Source organism: Mustela nigripes, unplaced genomic scaffold (assembly GCF_022355385.1).
Source record: "Mustela nigripes isolate SB6536 unplaced genomic scaffold, MUSNIG.SB6536 HiC_scaffold_26, whole genome shotgun sequence".
Lineage (NCBI taxonomy): Eukaryota > Metazoa > Chordata > Mammalia > Carnivora > Mustelidae > Mustela > Mustela nigripes.
Genome location: NW_026739442.1, coordinates 1 through 13095, shown reverse-complemented (window position 1 = coordinate 13095; position 13095 = coordinate 1). Strand labels below are relative to the sequence as shown.

At 35.5% G+C, this 13095-nt stretch overlaps 1 protein-coding gene across 1 annotated transcript in view; it reads right to left on the bottom strand.

Moving 5' to 3' along the window:
- LOC132008067 (superkiller complex protein 3) overlaps nucleotides 1-9224 on the bottom strand; it is a 43496-nt gene extending 34272 nt beyond the window's left edge. Inside the window, exons 1-9 of the mRNA XM_059386459.1 lie at nucleotides 9149-9224; nucleotides 8661-8801; nucleotides 6974-7075; nucleotides 6024-6163; nucleotides 3608-3694; nucleotides 3254-3357; nucleotides 2663-2789; nucleotides 1618-1797; nucleotides 974-1098 (exon numbers count right to left, since the gene is read on the bottom strand). Coding sequence (XP_059242442.1) covers nucleotides 974-1098; nucleotides 1618-1797; nucleotides 2663-2789; nucleotides 3254-3357; nucleotides 3608-3694; nucleotides 6024-6163; nucleotides 6974-7075; nucleotides 8661-8801; nucleotides 9149-9224 — 1082 coding nt within the window. The remainder of the gene's footprint in view (nucleotides 1-973; nucleotides 1099-1617; nucleotides 1798-2662; nucleotides 2790-3253; nucleotides 3358-3607; nucleotides 3695-6023; nucleotides 6164-6973; nucleotides 7076-8660; nucleotides 8802-9148) is intronic.
- Between the last annotated feature and the right edge of the window lie 3871 nt (nucleotides 9225-13095).

The following is a 13095-nucleotide window of genomic DNA, read 5'->3' as shown; positions in this document are numbered from 1 at the left end:
GTAGTAATGAAATTTATCTCTTGCAGTATAACCAAAAAATTTTATATAGACAGACTGAGGTCTTATAAACTTAATTAAATTGATAGTGAGATGCTGTGTTCTCATTACTAGGAAATGCTAAGGCTCTGTTATACTTCCTTATAAACAGACAATCTTTGTTCTTCATTTTTTTAAATTGAAGTACAGCTGACGTAAAATATTATATTAGTTTCAAGTGTATAACATACTGATTTGAAACTTACAGACACTATGAAATGTTCACCATGATAAGTGTAGTTGATAAATATATTTACCCTCTGTCACCAAAGTTATTACAACACGATTGACTATATTCCGTATGCTGTACTTTTCATCCCTGTGACTTATTTATTTTATAATGCTAAGGCTGTATCACTTAACCCCCTTCCCCTACATCTTCTTTTTATTATGTATTTGTTATTATTAAATATATTTTATTTATTCTTTTTTTTTTTAAGTAAGCTCTGTGCCCAACATGGGGTTTAAATTCATGACCCTGAGATCAAGAGTCGCAAGCTCCACCAACTGAGCCAGCCAGGCTCCCCTATTTCATTTATCCTTAAGTATAGTTGAAACCAAATGACTAAAAATGAGCTGCACCAAATGCACACGAAGATGGCAAATATATCTCCTGCCCCAAAACAAAGCATGTCATGGGGAGAACAATAAAAGTATCAGCTTATTGTCATTCCTGAAGTTTCCATATGTGTAACACTTAGAAGACTTCACTTCATTAGAATGGCTACCTCCTTAACAAATGGACATCATTTAATTTATTTTTGCAATTTCAGTGTCTTGCACATAAAAAGAACCAATCAATTATAAGCAAATTTTGCTACTCCTTCTCTCAAAATATAACCTGGAATGAGGCAATTTGTGAAGTCCACTTCGGGTATACAAAGAGTTTAATTAAAAAAAAATACGTTAATAGTTTAAATGTAATAAGGTGACTTACTCAGCCACAGCCTGAGAATGCTGACCAGCTTTCAAATAGTATAGTCCTCGCCTAAGCCAGGCCCATTTTGCTGTTCCAGCACTTGCCCTTTGAGTTACTGCTGTTAGGATAGCTAAGGCAGTTTCCTGAAATTAAGAAAAGACTAGTATTAGAGATCTCAAATACCATAAAAGTACGCAACACCTATATAAAGTATTCAAACATTTTCATTTACTGCTTCTGATTTTTTAAACTTACACCGGTATATACTCAAACTACGGTTTCAAAAATAAGTAATGAGTAATATAATGTCTGCCAATGAAAAGAAAATTTACTCCCTAACAGTGGCAAAAATATTTCTATTGTGTCTACAAAGAAAAATTTTAAAAAATAGTAAACTTCGGGATGCCTGGGTGGCTCAGTTGGTTGAGCAGCTGCCTTCAGCTCAGGTCATGATCGCAGAGCCTGGGATCAAGTCCCACATCTGGCTCCTTGTTTGGCGGGGAGCCTGCTTCTCCCTCTGCCTCTGCCTGCCACTCTGTCGGCCTGTGCTCGCTCTTGCTCCTCTCTCTCTAACAAATAAATAAATAAAATTTAAAAAAAATAGTAAACTTCAAGTACACACATATAAAAATATTTCTAAGGGCTTAAGTTATTAGACATACCATCTCTTCAAGCTCCACACTTAAGTCAACTGCCGCAGCCCCAGATTCAGCATCAGTATCATCTAATTCAAAAGCTTTCCTATAACAGCCACGGGCTCTGTTTTTATCTCCTACCACATCTCTGTAGTAATGACCTAAATAGCGGAAAACTCTGCCCATGTATGGATCCAGTCTGGCAGCCTTTGAAACAAAGATTGATAGCAACACATTATTAAAGCTTGTCTGTGTGATTCTCTTTAAAAACATGAAAGATAAATACATAGGTTAAAAGAAAAATGGAACACCTTTGTTAACCATAGAAAAATATGCCAACATGTCCCTTAATGTAAGATTTAAAGCAACAGGAGAGCTGGTTGTTACTACTTACAGAATGTAAACAAGTGTAAAAAAATTATTTCTTTGTTAAAAATAAATGTGAAATTAGAGTTATTATTACATTAACCTTCTTTTATGCATCAAGGTAAGAATGTAAGACTTCAGATCTTTAACATCTAAAATATGAGAAATTAAACATATGGAAGTATATATGCTCACATTATAGTGGAAATTACCTAAAAACAGTATTTTTCTCCAGAGATAATTATGTCCCATCTTCTATAATGTGTGTTTCTGAAATAAGTAATTTTTACATTTTTTATTTTCTCCTTGAAAACCCACATAACATTCTCACAAAACCTAATGTGTAAGAGATGAAACACCAAAAAACTCTAGTTTAAAAAAACAAACAGTTCAAGGGTGTCTAGGTGGTGCAGTCGGTTAACTGTCTGACTCCTGGTTTTGGATCAGGTCATGGTCTCATGGTTGTGAGATGAAGCCCTGCATTGGGCTCTGCACTCAGCATGAAGTCTGCTTGAGATTCTCTCTCCCTCTCTCCCTCTGCCCCTCCCACTCATGCCCTTGCTCTCTCTCTAAAACAAATAAATTTAAAAAAATAAATAAAAACAGTTCAGAAAACAGTAATTTTAAGTGCCTAACTTATATGATTATTATTTATTTTATTAAAAATCCATTTCAACTAAGAATTGAATAGTAGCATTTGTTTTACCTTTAGAAAGTGGGTAAGAGTCTTTGTTTTATCTTTTCTTGTTTCTTCATTCATGAACCAATATGTTAACCCAAGTTGGTAATGATATTCAGCAACTTCAGCATCTTTCTCAAGAGCCCTCTGAAAACTAAGTCACCAAAGGGAAGTAAGAAGATAGACAGAAAACACACACATGCACACAATGTAGGAAACTCCTGGTTGGGACAAAGTTGGAGTTATTCAAAGATGCTAAATCAGAAGTAAGTTACTACTTTAGAATTTAGATCACAATGAGAAAAAAATTTTTTGAAGAGAAGCTTATAAAAGCACAATGCCTTTTAGCTTTACCAGTGTGCTAAGCATTTAGGAGAACACATCAAACACTGATCTACTCACTGACCATTATGATCAGCTAGTTAAATTTCATACCCATTACAGAATTTTCTTACAGGTACTGTGCTACATGTTACATACATTTCTTAAAAATACTAATGCTTATGCAGATCATATTACACAAAATGGATCTTTATCAAACTACTCATTTTGAATTTTTGAGAAATACAGTAACTTAAGATATGACTAGATCTATGTGCAGTCTAAACATATCCTTACCATTTCTCTGCTTGTGGATAGTCCTTTTTGGTAAAATGAATCAAAGCTTCCAGGGCATGAACTTCAGCTAGGTCAGGGTAAGAAGAGAGAAGGTCTTCCATAATCTATAAAGTAGATACCTGTCAATTCTTTATCCAAATTAAGTCATTTGTAGCTTTAAAAAAAATTCACAATTTAGGGAACCTGGGTGGCTCAGCTGTTTAAGCATCTGACTCTTGATTTTGGCTCAAGGTTATGAGACAAAGCCACAGTCAGGCATTGTGTTGGGAGTGGGCCTACTTGAGATTCTCTCTCTCCCTCTCCCTTTGCCCCTCCCCAACCAAAAAAATTCCAGTTTGAATGAAAAAAACCAACCTTAGAAGCTTCATCTAATGAACCTTTGTTCAGATAGGCCAAGCTTTTAAGAACCAAAAGTCCTGGGACATTATTTGCATCAGAAACCTAGAAAATAATTATAAAGAGATTAGGTCTCTTTCAACACAGAGCAGCAATGTTTGCTTTAATTAAAGAATGACCATAGAAGAACACAGAGTAAAGACGTACAGATCCTTATTTTTAACACTATGAACACACTCATTCTTTATAACCTTTTTATTAGAGAAAATTTCAAAAACATTTCAAAAAAATTAGAGAATAGTATAATAATCCCACATGTACTCATTATCCTACTTCAAAATTATAAACTCGAAGTCAATCTTTTCTCATCCATACTTCCACCCATTTCACTACACTCCTTCTTAGATTACCCCAGATATTATAACTTTTCTTCTGATACTTTACAATATATATCTAAAAAGTTCATTTTTATATAACATAATTGTACTACCATTATAAACACCTCGCCAAAACCAACAATACATCCTTACTATCATCAAAAAATTATCAAGTGTTCAAATTTCTCAGTTGGCTCAGAAAATATTTAAGATTTTGTTTTAATCAAAATCTGAATAAGGTATATGCATTTCAAGAGACGGTTTCTTAAGTCTCAATCTATAGGGCTCCCTTCCATCTTTTTTCCTCTCTTACAATTTAATTGTTGAAAAATATGGGCCGCTTGTCACAATTTCTGAGTCTGGATTTTACTGAATGTATTCCCATGGTCCTGACATGTCCTTTGGTCCCCCATATCTTCGATAAATTAGTAGTTAGGCCTCAACACATAACATGATTCAGTTTTGATGCTTTGGCAGGAATACTTCACGCGTACATGCACTTGGTTATGTATGGTTCTTTCTCTTGGGTGATGTTGTTTAGCAACCACTGATCTTCAATGCCTGGATCTATTAATTCATTATGGACTGCAAAATGGTGATTTTCTAATTCTGCATTTCTTCTTTCCTTATTGATGGAATATTTTAATAACAAAAAATTCCCCCCCCATTATCTATTTGATTATTCTGAGCAACAGTTCATAAAGGAAAGGCAAGATAAATACTTTGAATCTTGCCAAATGGTTTCTTAGCATCCTCCAAAGAGTTTTTAATAGAGGATTTTATTGATTTTTTTTTGTACCATCTGGAATACATGAATTTAAACTTAAAACCCATTTGATATCTTTCCACCCACAGTAGTTACTGGTGCTCAAACTAACCTTTAGACAGTGACAACCAACCCATGGTAATTCCTAAGCCTTTCTAGTATAATTCTAGAAGTCTTTTTTTATAGTTTCCTTGCTTTCTAGCATTCTAAGATGTCCTGGGCTCATCCTGTATATTTTCTGTTTCAGACATGGACATTATCAGCTCTCCAAGAAGCTTTTCTTTGTGTGTGTGTGTGTGTGTGTGTGTGTAAACAAACAAAAAAACTGAAAAGACCTCCTCAAATCATTCACACAAAATACATTACTGGTATAAGGCAAGCAGAAAATAAGAAATTAAGATAATAGTTCTTGAAGGATGCTGACAAATGGTCTAATTTTAATGAAATATTATGAAATGCAAAGTCCTTTGAAATATACAAAACAATGATATTTTAAAAATTCAAAACTCCACAATAATTGAGTGATATAATTTTAATTTTAGACCAAAATAGCCTTTAGCGAACAAAAATTTTAAAAGCACCATGTTGTTATAATTCACAATTTACTAGCTTTTTGCCAGGGATTTTCAAATTGCTTGAACCAAAAACATTAAGAAATAGGATTCCTAGGGCACCTAGGTGGCTCAGTCGTTGAGCATCTACCTTCGGCTTAGGCATGATCCCAGGGTCCTGGGATTGAGCCCTACATCCCAGCAGGGAGCCTGCTTCTCCTTCTCTCACTCCCCCTGCTTGTGTTCCTGCTCTCCCTGTGTTCCTATCAAATAAATAAATAAAATCTTTAAAAAAAAAAGGATTTCTTCTTAAATATCAATCTCCTTCCGTTTTATTAGACTGAAAAACAAATAAATAATACTATCTACAATGAAGCTACTGTGTCCTTCATTGTTCTTATCAGTAATCTATAAACTCTAAAGGAGGAAAAAATTTAGAACCTCGAATTAATAATAATCAATAAGTAACAGCCTTAGAGGTCCAAAAGAGAAAAGGAGAATAAGAACAAGACTAAAGAAAGAAATTGCATCGTATGAAGAACACTATAAGTACTTAACCAAAAGGTAAACAAATAACTTCAGTAGTTTCCAAGTGTGTGAATGATTTAGAAAATGCTGATGTGATTAATTCATACCTCTAACGTAAAATCTGTTTAAAAATAAATACTTATAAGGAGAGAGTAGTTGATGCCTGGTTGACTGCAAAAATAAAGTTGGAGGGAAAAACCTGGTAAGACTACCTGATCAAGAGTACAAATTGCTTCCACTGAAGATTCATAATCTGAGAGTTTAATCAAAGCCTCTGCTTTCAAACGGAGACAAAGATTCTTCTGATGAAGACTGCCACCGGACACACCAAGATTATCTATGTTCTTCAGAGCTGACAAAATTAAGGACATCTGAATGAAGACAACCATATTACTTCATTTTTTTCTTCTTATGGGTGATAAATAATAAATTGGAGATACAATAAGAATAAATTGCCAAAACAACATACATGAAGAATAATTCAGAGCAAAATATAAATTCTTCCCTGAATTCTTTATGGAAATATCTGCATTTAAAACAGAACAGAACTAAATTTAAAATCTCTATCTTTCTGTAACATGAACATCCTGAAATACAATGGCTATCTATATCTGCTACACAACAAAGGTTAGCCAAAGCATCAGTACACAACTTAGCAAATGAGGGATACTGAGGGAAAAGAAGTTGAATTCATATAGACCAGGCTGAACTCTTTCTCAACTACAGAGGCTAGGCCACCGGCTGGGTCAAGAGCAGTGAACCACTTTTTATGATTACCTATCCCCTCACATGACCCATCTGACCACATTCAAATAGGCTCCAGATGCCTGAGACTTCTCATATTTACATCAGAGAAATCAAAAGCTCCTGAAATTCTGGACGCACCAGAAACTGCCTTATTACAGACAGAGTACCTCCACACAAGCCTAAACTGACTGTCAAAATTCCAAGTACAGGGATCCTTTGAAAAATACTGGTAGTTTAAAAGATCATACACAACATGCACATACACTTGGCATTATTTAACCATCTCAATGAAATTTAAATTGGTCAGTAAATTAAAATACAAAATAAAGCATGTAAGTTTCTTTAAACCAATATCTTTTTCTTCTTTAATATAAAGAGAAAGAGGGTTGGCTACCCTTACAGATGTCAGTAATACCTTGATTGCATGAAAGAACAGCTTCCTTAGGTCTATGCATTTTAACTTGGACTTCTGCCAGATGATACCATCCAGCCGTGCAAAGAGGGCTTTCCTTTAACCCTAAAAGGATAAAAGCAATCACAAAATCCAAGCTTTCTAGGATTACTGAGATAAGTGGCAACACCATCTACTCTCCAAATCAGACCTCTCCTCTCCCTTGTCTCTCATATATAATTATTTGCAACATTGATTCCATGCCCCAATCCATTTCTCTAAAACTGCTACTTCAGCTCCCATCTCCACCATCTTTATTCCAGACCACTGCAAGTGCTTGCCACCCACTCCAATTCATTCTCTACACTGTAGCCAGAATATCTCTACAAATACAAATGGAATTATGGAATTCCCATTTTTAAAACCTTCCACAGGTTCCCAGCTGCCCTTAGGATAACATGCAAACTCATTCACAAAGTGTGCAAGGCCCCTCTCCAGTCTCCTTTCTTGACTCTTATTGCTCCCATAGGTCATTCTCAATGTCGTTGAACTACCCTGAATTCCAGCTGTGCTCTCAGTCTCAGGCTATTTGACTCTTGGCTTAAAATGCTCCTCCTACCCTAAGCTGGTATTTGTAACTCATATCTCTATTCAAATGTGAGTTCATCCACAAACAAACATCATACATACAAAAGTAAGTTAAAGATAGGATCCTAAGGATGGGGGGGCATAGATATAAATAATTATGTTATGTCTATATCTATGTCTATATCTTTATTTTACAAATGAGAACATTGAGACAAAGAATTTACTTAAGTCTTCTCAAGGTCTTGAAATTAGCTGGAATCCAGACCTAAGCAAACTCCAGAGTATATATTTTTTTCACTTCTATCTTAAATATACATTCCTCAGAGAAAGGCCCAAAGATAACTGCCTACTGACTATGCTAGCTAGGATGTGAAGGAGAATTTTTCAGATCAAAAGGCAGATCAAAAGTTATGAGCAGAAGGAAGGAGGGGAAGGGACAAAAACACGGAAGGAATATGTTTTGTTTCACACAACCAACAGATCCGACGCAGGAACCTGCTAGATGTTTTAACTGATAGCTTTTTGCATGAGCCAATTTGAGACACTCTGAGCTGAGGGCTGCACCAAAGCCCACCTGAGTGACCCTGAAGTTCTGTTTAGCTCACTATAATAGTAAGATTTATTGCTGTGGATGAGGTCTTCAGCCATTTTGGGAACATACAATGTATGCACTAGCATGCTAACAAGGCAGGCATATATAGCTCAACCAATTAATAGCATATGGACTCATTATCTTTGAAAATGAAGCATTGGAGCAGGAAAGGGCAAAAAATCAGACTCGAGAGGTTTGCAAACCTTGTGAAGGAGTTTGTATGTTATCCTAGGGGCAGCTGAAAACCCATGAAAGGTTTTAAGCAGGGGAAGAGAGTACATATATATTAAGTTTCTTAATGTGTACACCAGCTCTCTACCAACACCCTCTAATACACTGAATAAAAGCTTCCTGTATTAATCCCACAGGGAGACACTGCCTTGAGGGCTATTTCCTGTCTTCTTACTTGTGACAGATGTTGCTTCAACACTTCCTTGGGTTGTGTTCAATTTAATGCATCCCAAGAAGTTATACCCTTGAGTTTGTTCACAACTTAAACCTCATGTTACATGCTTTATACTGTACACTTACCTTCTGTTAGGTTACTAACAGCATCTTCATACTTTTTGTCTTGTAATGCTTTAATGCCTAAACCAATGAAGCCTGGACCACTTCTGGAATCCATTTCCATTAATCTGCAACAGTACTGCTGTCCTTCATCAGTAAGACTGCCTGGGAAAAAAAAGGAGAAGTTATTAGCATACATACTCCAAATTTCCAATTGCCAAAACTTATATACTTTAAGCTCAAATGCTGTCTTACACATCCTCTACCATATCCTGACTCCAGGAATTTGAAACTTAAGTAGACCAACAATACTAAAAAATACTAACATACCATTAAAAAAATTATGCTTCTCCATCTTCTTAAATATTGGAGGTAGAAACCACTTTACCCACTGCAGTATGGGTAAACTGAACCCTCAAACAAGAAACCTACTCCTATTTGCCACTGCTCTAAGACCCATAGCCTCCTGCTTGCCAGCTCTCCTTTTCCTATTCCACAGTAACTTCGCCAACCTCTCTCCTTGGGCAACCGTGCTGCTAGAGACGTAGCAGCCAGGATGTCAAATCGGGCGGATTCTTCCAGAATCATACGACCAAAAGACAGACTACTTGTCAAGATATTGTACAAAAACTTAGTTACATTTTCTTAGGTTTACAAGTTTAGCAGTACTTTTCTGCATTCTTTCAAAAACTTTCATTTCCTATATAAGTTAATGGTTAAACCTATGTAATAGTCATCCAATGCCTACATTTGTTTCAAATTTATTTTGGCAAAATAATTTAGTTTAGAAAACACTATTTATTTTGTTATGTTTGTTTTCTCCAAACCAATATCAGGATTTCCATTCCCAGAAAAGCACAAAAACAAGTAGAAAATATGATTTCTGCTTTGAGCATAAACTGTTAAAGAGTACTCAGCATTTTAATAAATTGCTTAATCACATAGGAAAATTCTTAAGAATTAAGACAAATTATAGCTTGAAGCAGTAAATACGGGGAACAAATAAAAATAATTTGTTTGAAAAAGCAGCTTGATGCTTTACTATCTATTTAAAACTTGTTGCCCCCAGACCACATGGGGAACCACTCTTTCAGTCTCAGATGTCAAAGATAAATTCCTTGCATGTTACCATTTAGGTTATACATTTCAAATTTTTCAAAACCAGATACACTCCAATGCATAATTTATGATATTATACATTGATTTATAAATCCAAATTGGTACCAAAAATTCAAGGAATTCTTAATGGCTAAAGAATTAAAACCTCAATACTGTTTGGTGAGCTTTGAAAACAAATTGGAAGAAATATTACTTTTTTTAGTTAGCCAGTAAAAAGGACCTCAACCAGCAATTATTATGCTTCTAGACATGAATTACCTTCTGTCAATATGTTCTCACTATGGCTTCCATAAATGTAATTTCCAAAAGCAGACATGCCTAGTAACATACACCCTTCTCCTCCCAAGCAAACCAGTGGGTTTTTTTTCTTTCCCACTCCCTTTTCAACCAGTGGTATTGTCTCAACTAGACATCAGAATCACCTGGAGAATGCTAAGCCCCACTCTCAAAGTTTCTGATCTGAACGTTAGACCTGAAAGCTGGGACTTCAAAGAAATTCCCAGATAATTCGACTGCTACAAGTTCAGAGACCAAATCTGAAGAACGACAGGCCTATAGTATTTACCAACACCATATACCGCCTTTATTGTTAGTCTTATATATACACTGCAGTTAGTACCTCTAAAGCTAAACAGTAACTTCTGGAGGGTAGGGACTAGCATGGTATCTTGTACTCAGTAGGCATCCATTAAATACTGCAATGATCCTTTAAAAATACCATTTTGAACTGATGCACTAAAAGGCTTAGTCAGTTAATAAATAATGCTTGAGAATTACTATGGAAAATTAAAATCATCATTCTAAAAAAGAAAACAAAATAGCTATTAAAATTTTACCTTCAACTTCTAGCTATCTGAGTCAAAACTATCTTACCCCATAGAAACGTAATTCCTAAGAGTACCTTGGCTACATAAACCGCCCTTATTATAGAAAACACACCTGTGATGGAAAGAAAAGTCAGTCACGCGTCATCCCAATGATCACCCATATGCAGGATACCTAAAAACTTACACAGGTAGACAAACTGGGGGTAGGCAGATGAAAACTGTTCTAAAAGGCTAAGATGAACATGAAAAACTTCTAGATAAGATAAATCTTCCATACTATCTGGGAGCACAATTACAGAAATCGAAAGAGATTTGGAGAGCCAATGTTCTAGTCCTTGGGAAATGAACTCTCTACATAAGACCAAGAACAAATGATACTTAGAGGAATCTTCTCTAGTGTTCCCCAAAACTGTCAACAGTAGTAACAATATCACTGATCCTTTGTAGAGACAAGGGATATTCCAAAGCTTCAGTTTTCAATCCTCTTCTCCATATTAACTCTTGCTGAGAACTCATACTAGCTAAATAGTATGTGGAGGATAGAAACAGAGAGGAAATACACTTGATTTCTTTTTCAATAAAAAATTGTTTAACTTACCTGCTCTTTTTAACATTTAAAAGACTCTAAGATTTCAGACTTTAAAACTTTAAAACAAGTTTGACAATGTTATTTTTGTCTGTCAATAGGCAAGCTAGATTTGGGGCTGATGAATGATAAATCTCTAAGAATGAAAGGTGTTCTGAAGAGATTCAGGGTAGATGCCAAGTAATACCCATGAGAATCCTGTTTCCTAAAGTTTACCACAAAAAAAAGATGATTTTTAAAAATAGCTAATTAATTGCTGACATCACAAAGAAACTGATCACTACCGTAGAATTTTTCTTTTAAATAAACCTAGCCTGGGGTGGGGGTGGGGGGGACAAAACAGCATGTATTCATTTCTTTATTTTCATCTGGATTTTCTAATATTCCAGAGCACAAATTTGTAAGCTCTTTCATATTTGGATTTGAAGAACCAAGCTTTCTTATTCTCCCCCATTTCAAATATAAGGCAAAATAAAATAACCCAAAAAGGTCATTTAGCATGAAATAACATTTCATCAGCTGACAACTGTAAAAGCTATTCACTACTTGTTATGTGAAGCTTTATAAACTGACTCATTTTGAAAATGAATCTTCAAGTCTCGGCATGCAAAGGAGGACAAAGGAGAATGAAATACATTTGTTCCCAGTGGAAGAGAACCCGGTGATTAACTGCTGTGAAGTAGAAAATTCTGCAGAACTAAAGCACGTTGGGGGAGGATAGGTCAGCCTTTAAATACCTTATAGTTTCAGAAGTTCATACACAGAAAGTTTGGTTTAGAGGAGCAATGAAAAGAAAAAGAAATCATTAAGCACAGCTTCCTACTGTCTGGCAGTTTAAGTGTTTAACTTTTACCCCCAGAATAGTGCTTTACTTTAAAAAGTACCTAAGCCTGATCGGCTCCATCCTACAGATTCTCACAACCAATGATTCTACAGAAAAAAACTTCTTCCTTGGTGTACCATGTAACTAAATATCCACCTACCCACTCCCCTTTACCAGGATATAAAGCTTTCTTTCTTTCAATTCTGCAAAATACCCTCTCCAGGAATGATTATTTTCATATAAACCAACACACTCTCTTATCATTCAGCATAACCCATTCTAGAATGCATTTCAAATACTGAATTCATGCGCAAAACTCTACAGACTGTTGACTTAATTTCTTCTATAGTTTTGTAGCTTTTTTTTCTTAATATGGAGACCATACTTATTCAACAAATCCACATTATAGGCATATGTGTGCTAACTGATAAAGCACACAATCAGTCCTCAAAAAGAAATTTCAAGTATCCTCTTGTGTCACTTGGCATGTGACCAGGTCAAAAATGAGGGAAGCGTACAGATCATTAATAGCTGAAAGAAAATAGAGAAGAAAATGGTAACACCGGCCATCAGTTTCTCAACAGCAATTGTAATAGTAGAAAAAGGGTAGAGGAATGGGTACCAGATACCAATTACGAAATCAGCGCATTTATCTTGGGAATGTAATGGGAATCATGTTAAAATCGGGAAAAACTGGATGAATTTTGGAACTATTCCCTGTCAATGGGGAAAAAAACCCACAAAAATTCACAAGCATGCTCCTCATATTCAAAGTCTCTTACTATGTCTCATCTTCCTTGACCTCAACACGAAGTTCACAGTGTTAACTAGCCCTCCCTTCTTGAACCTCTCCTCCCCCCAGGCAACACTACCACAATTCTTCTACTCCTCTAAAAGCTTACCAACCCCTTTGCATGCTTCTTCCTTCTCTCCCTTAATTGCAGTCAACCAAATCCCTGGATTATTGTTTTAATACCTGCTACCCACTTCTTCCTACTCTTTTCCCATCACTGAAATCTAAGTTCCAATTCAATCACTTCGGTTAGAAAATAACCCTAAAAAAAAAAAAAAAAAATCCTCATTTTTTGAGGTTAGTTGCTCAAA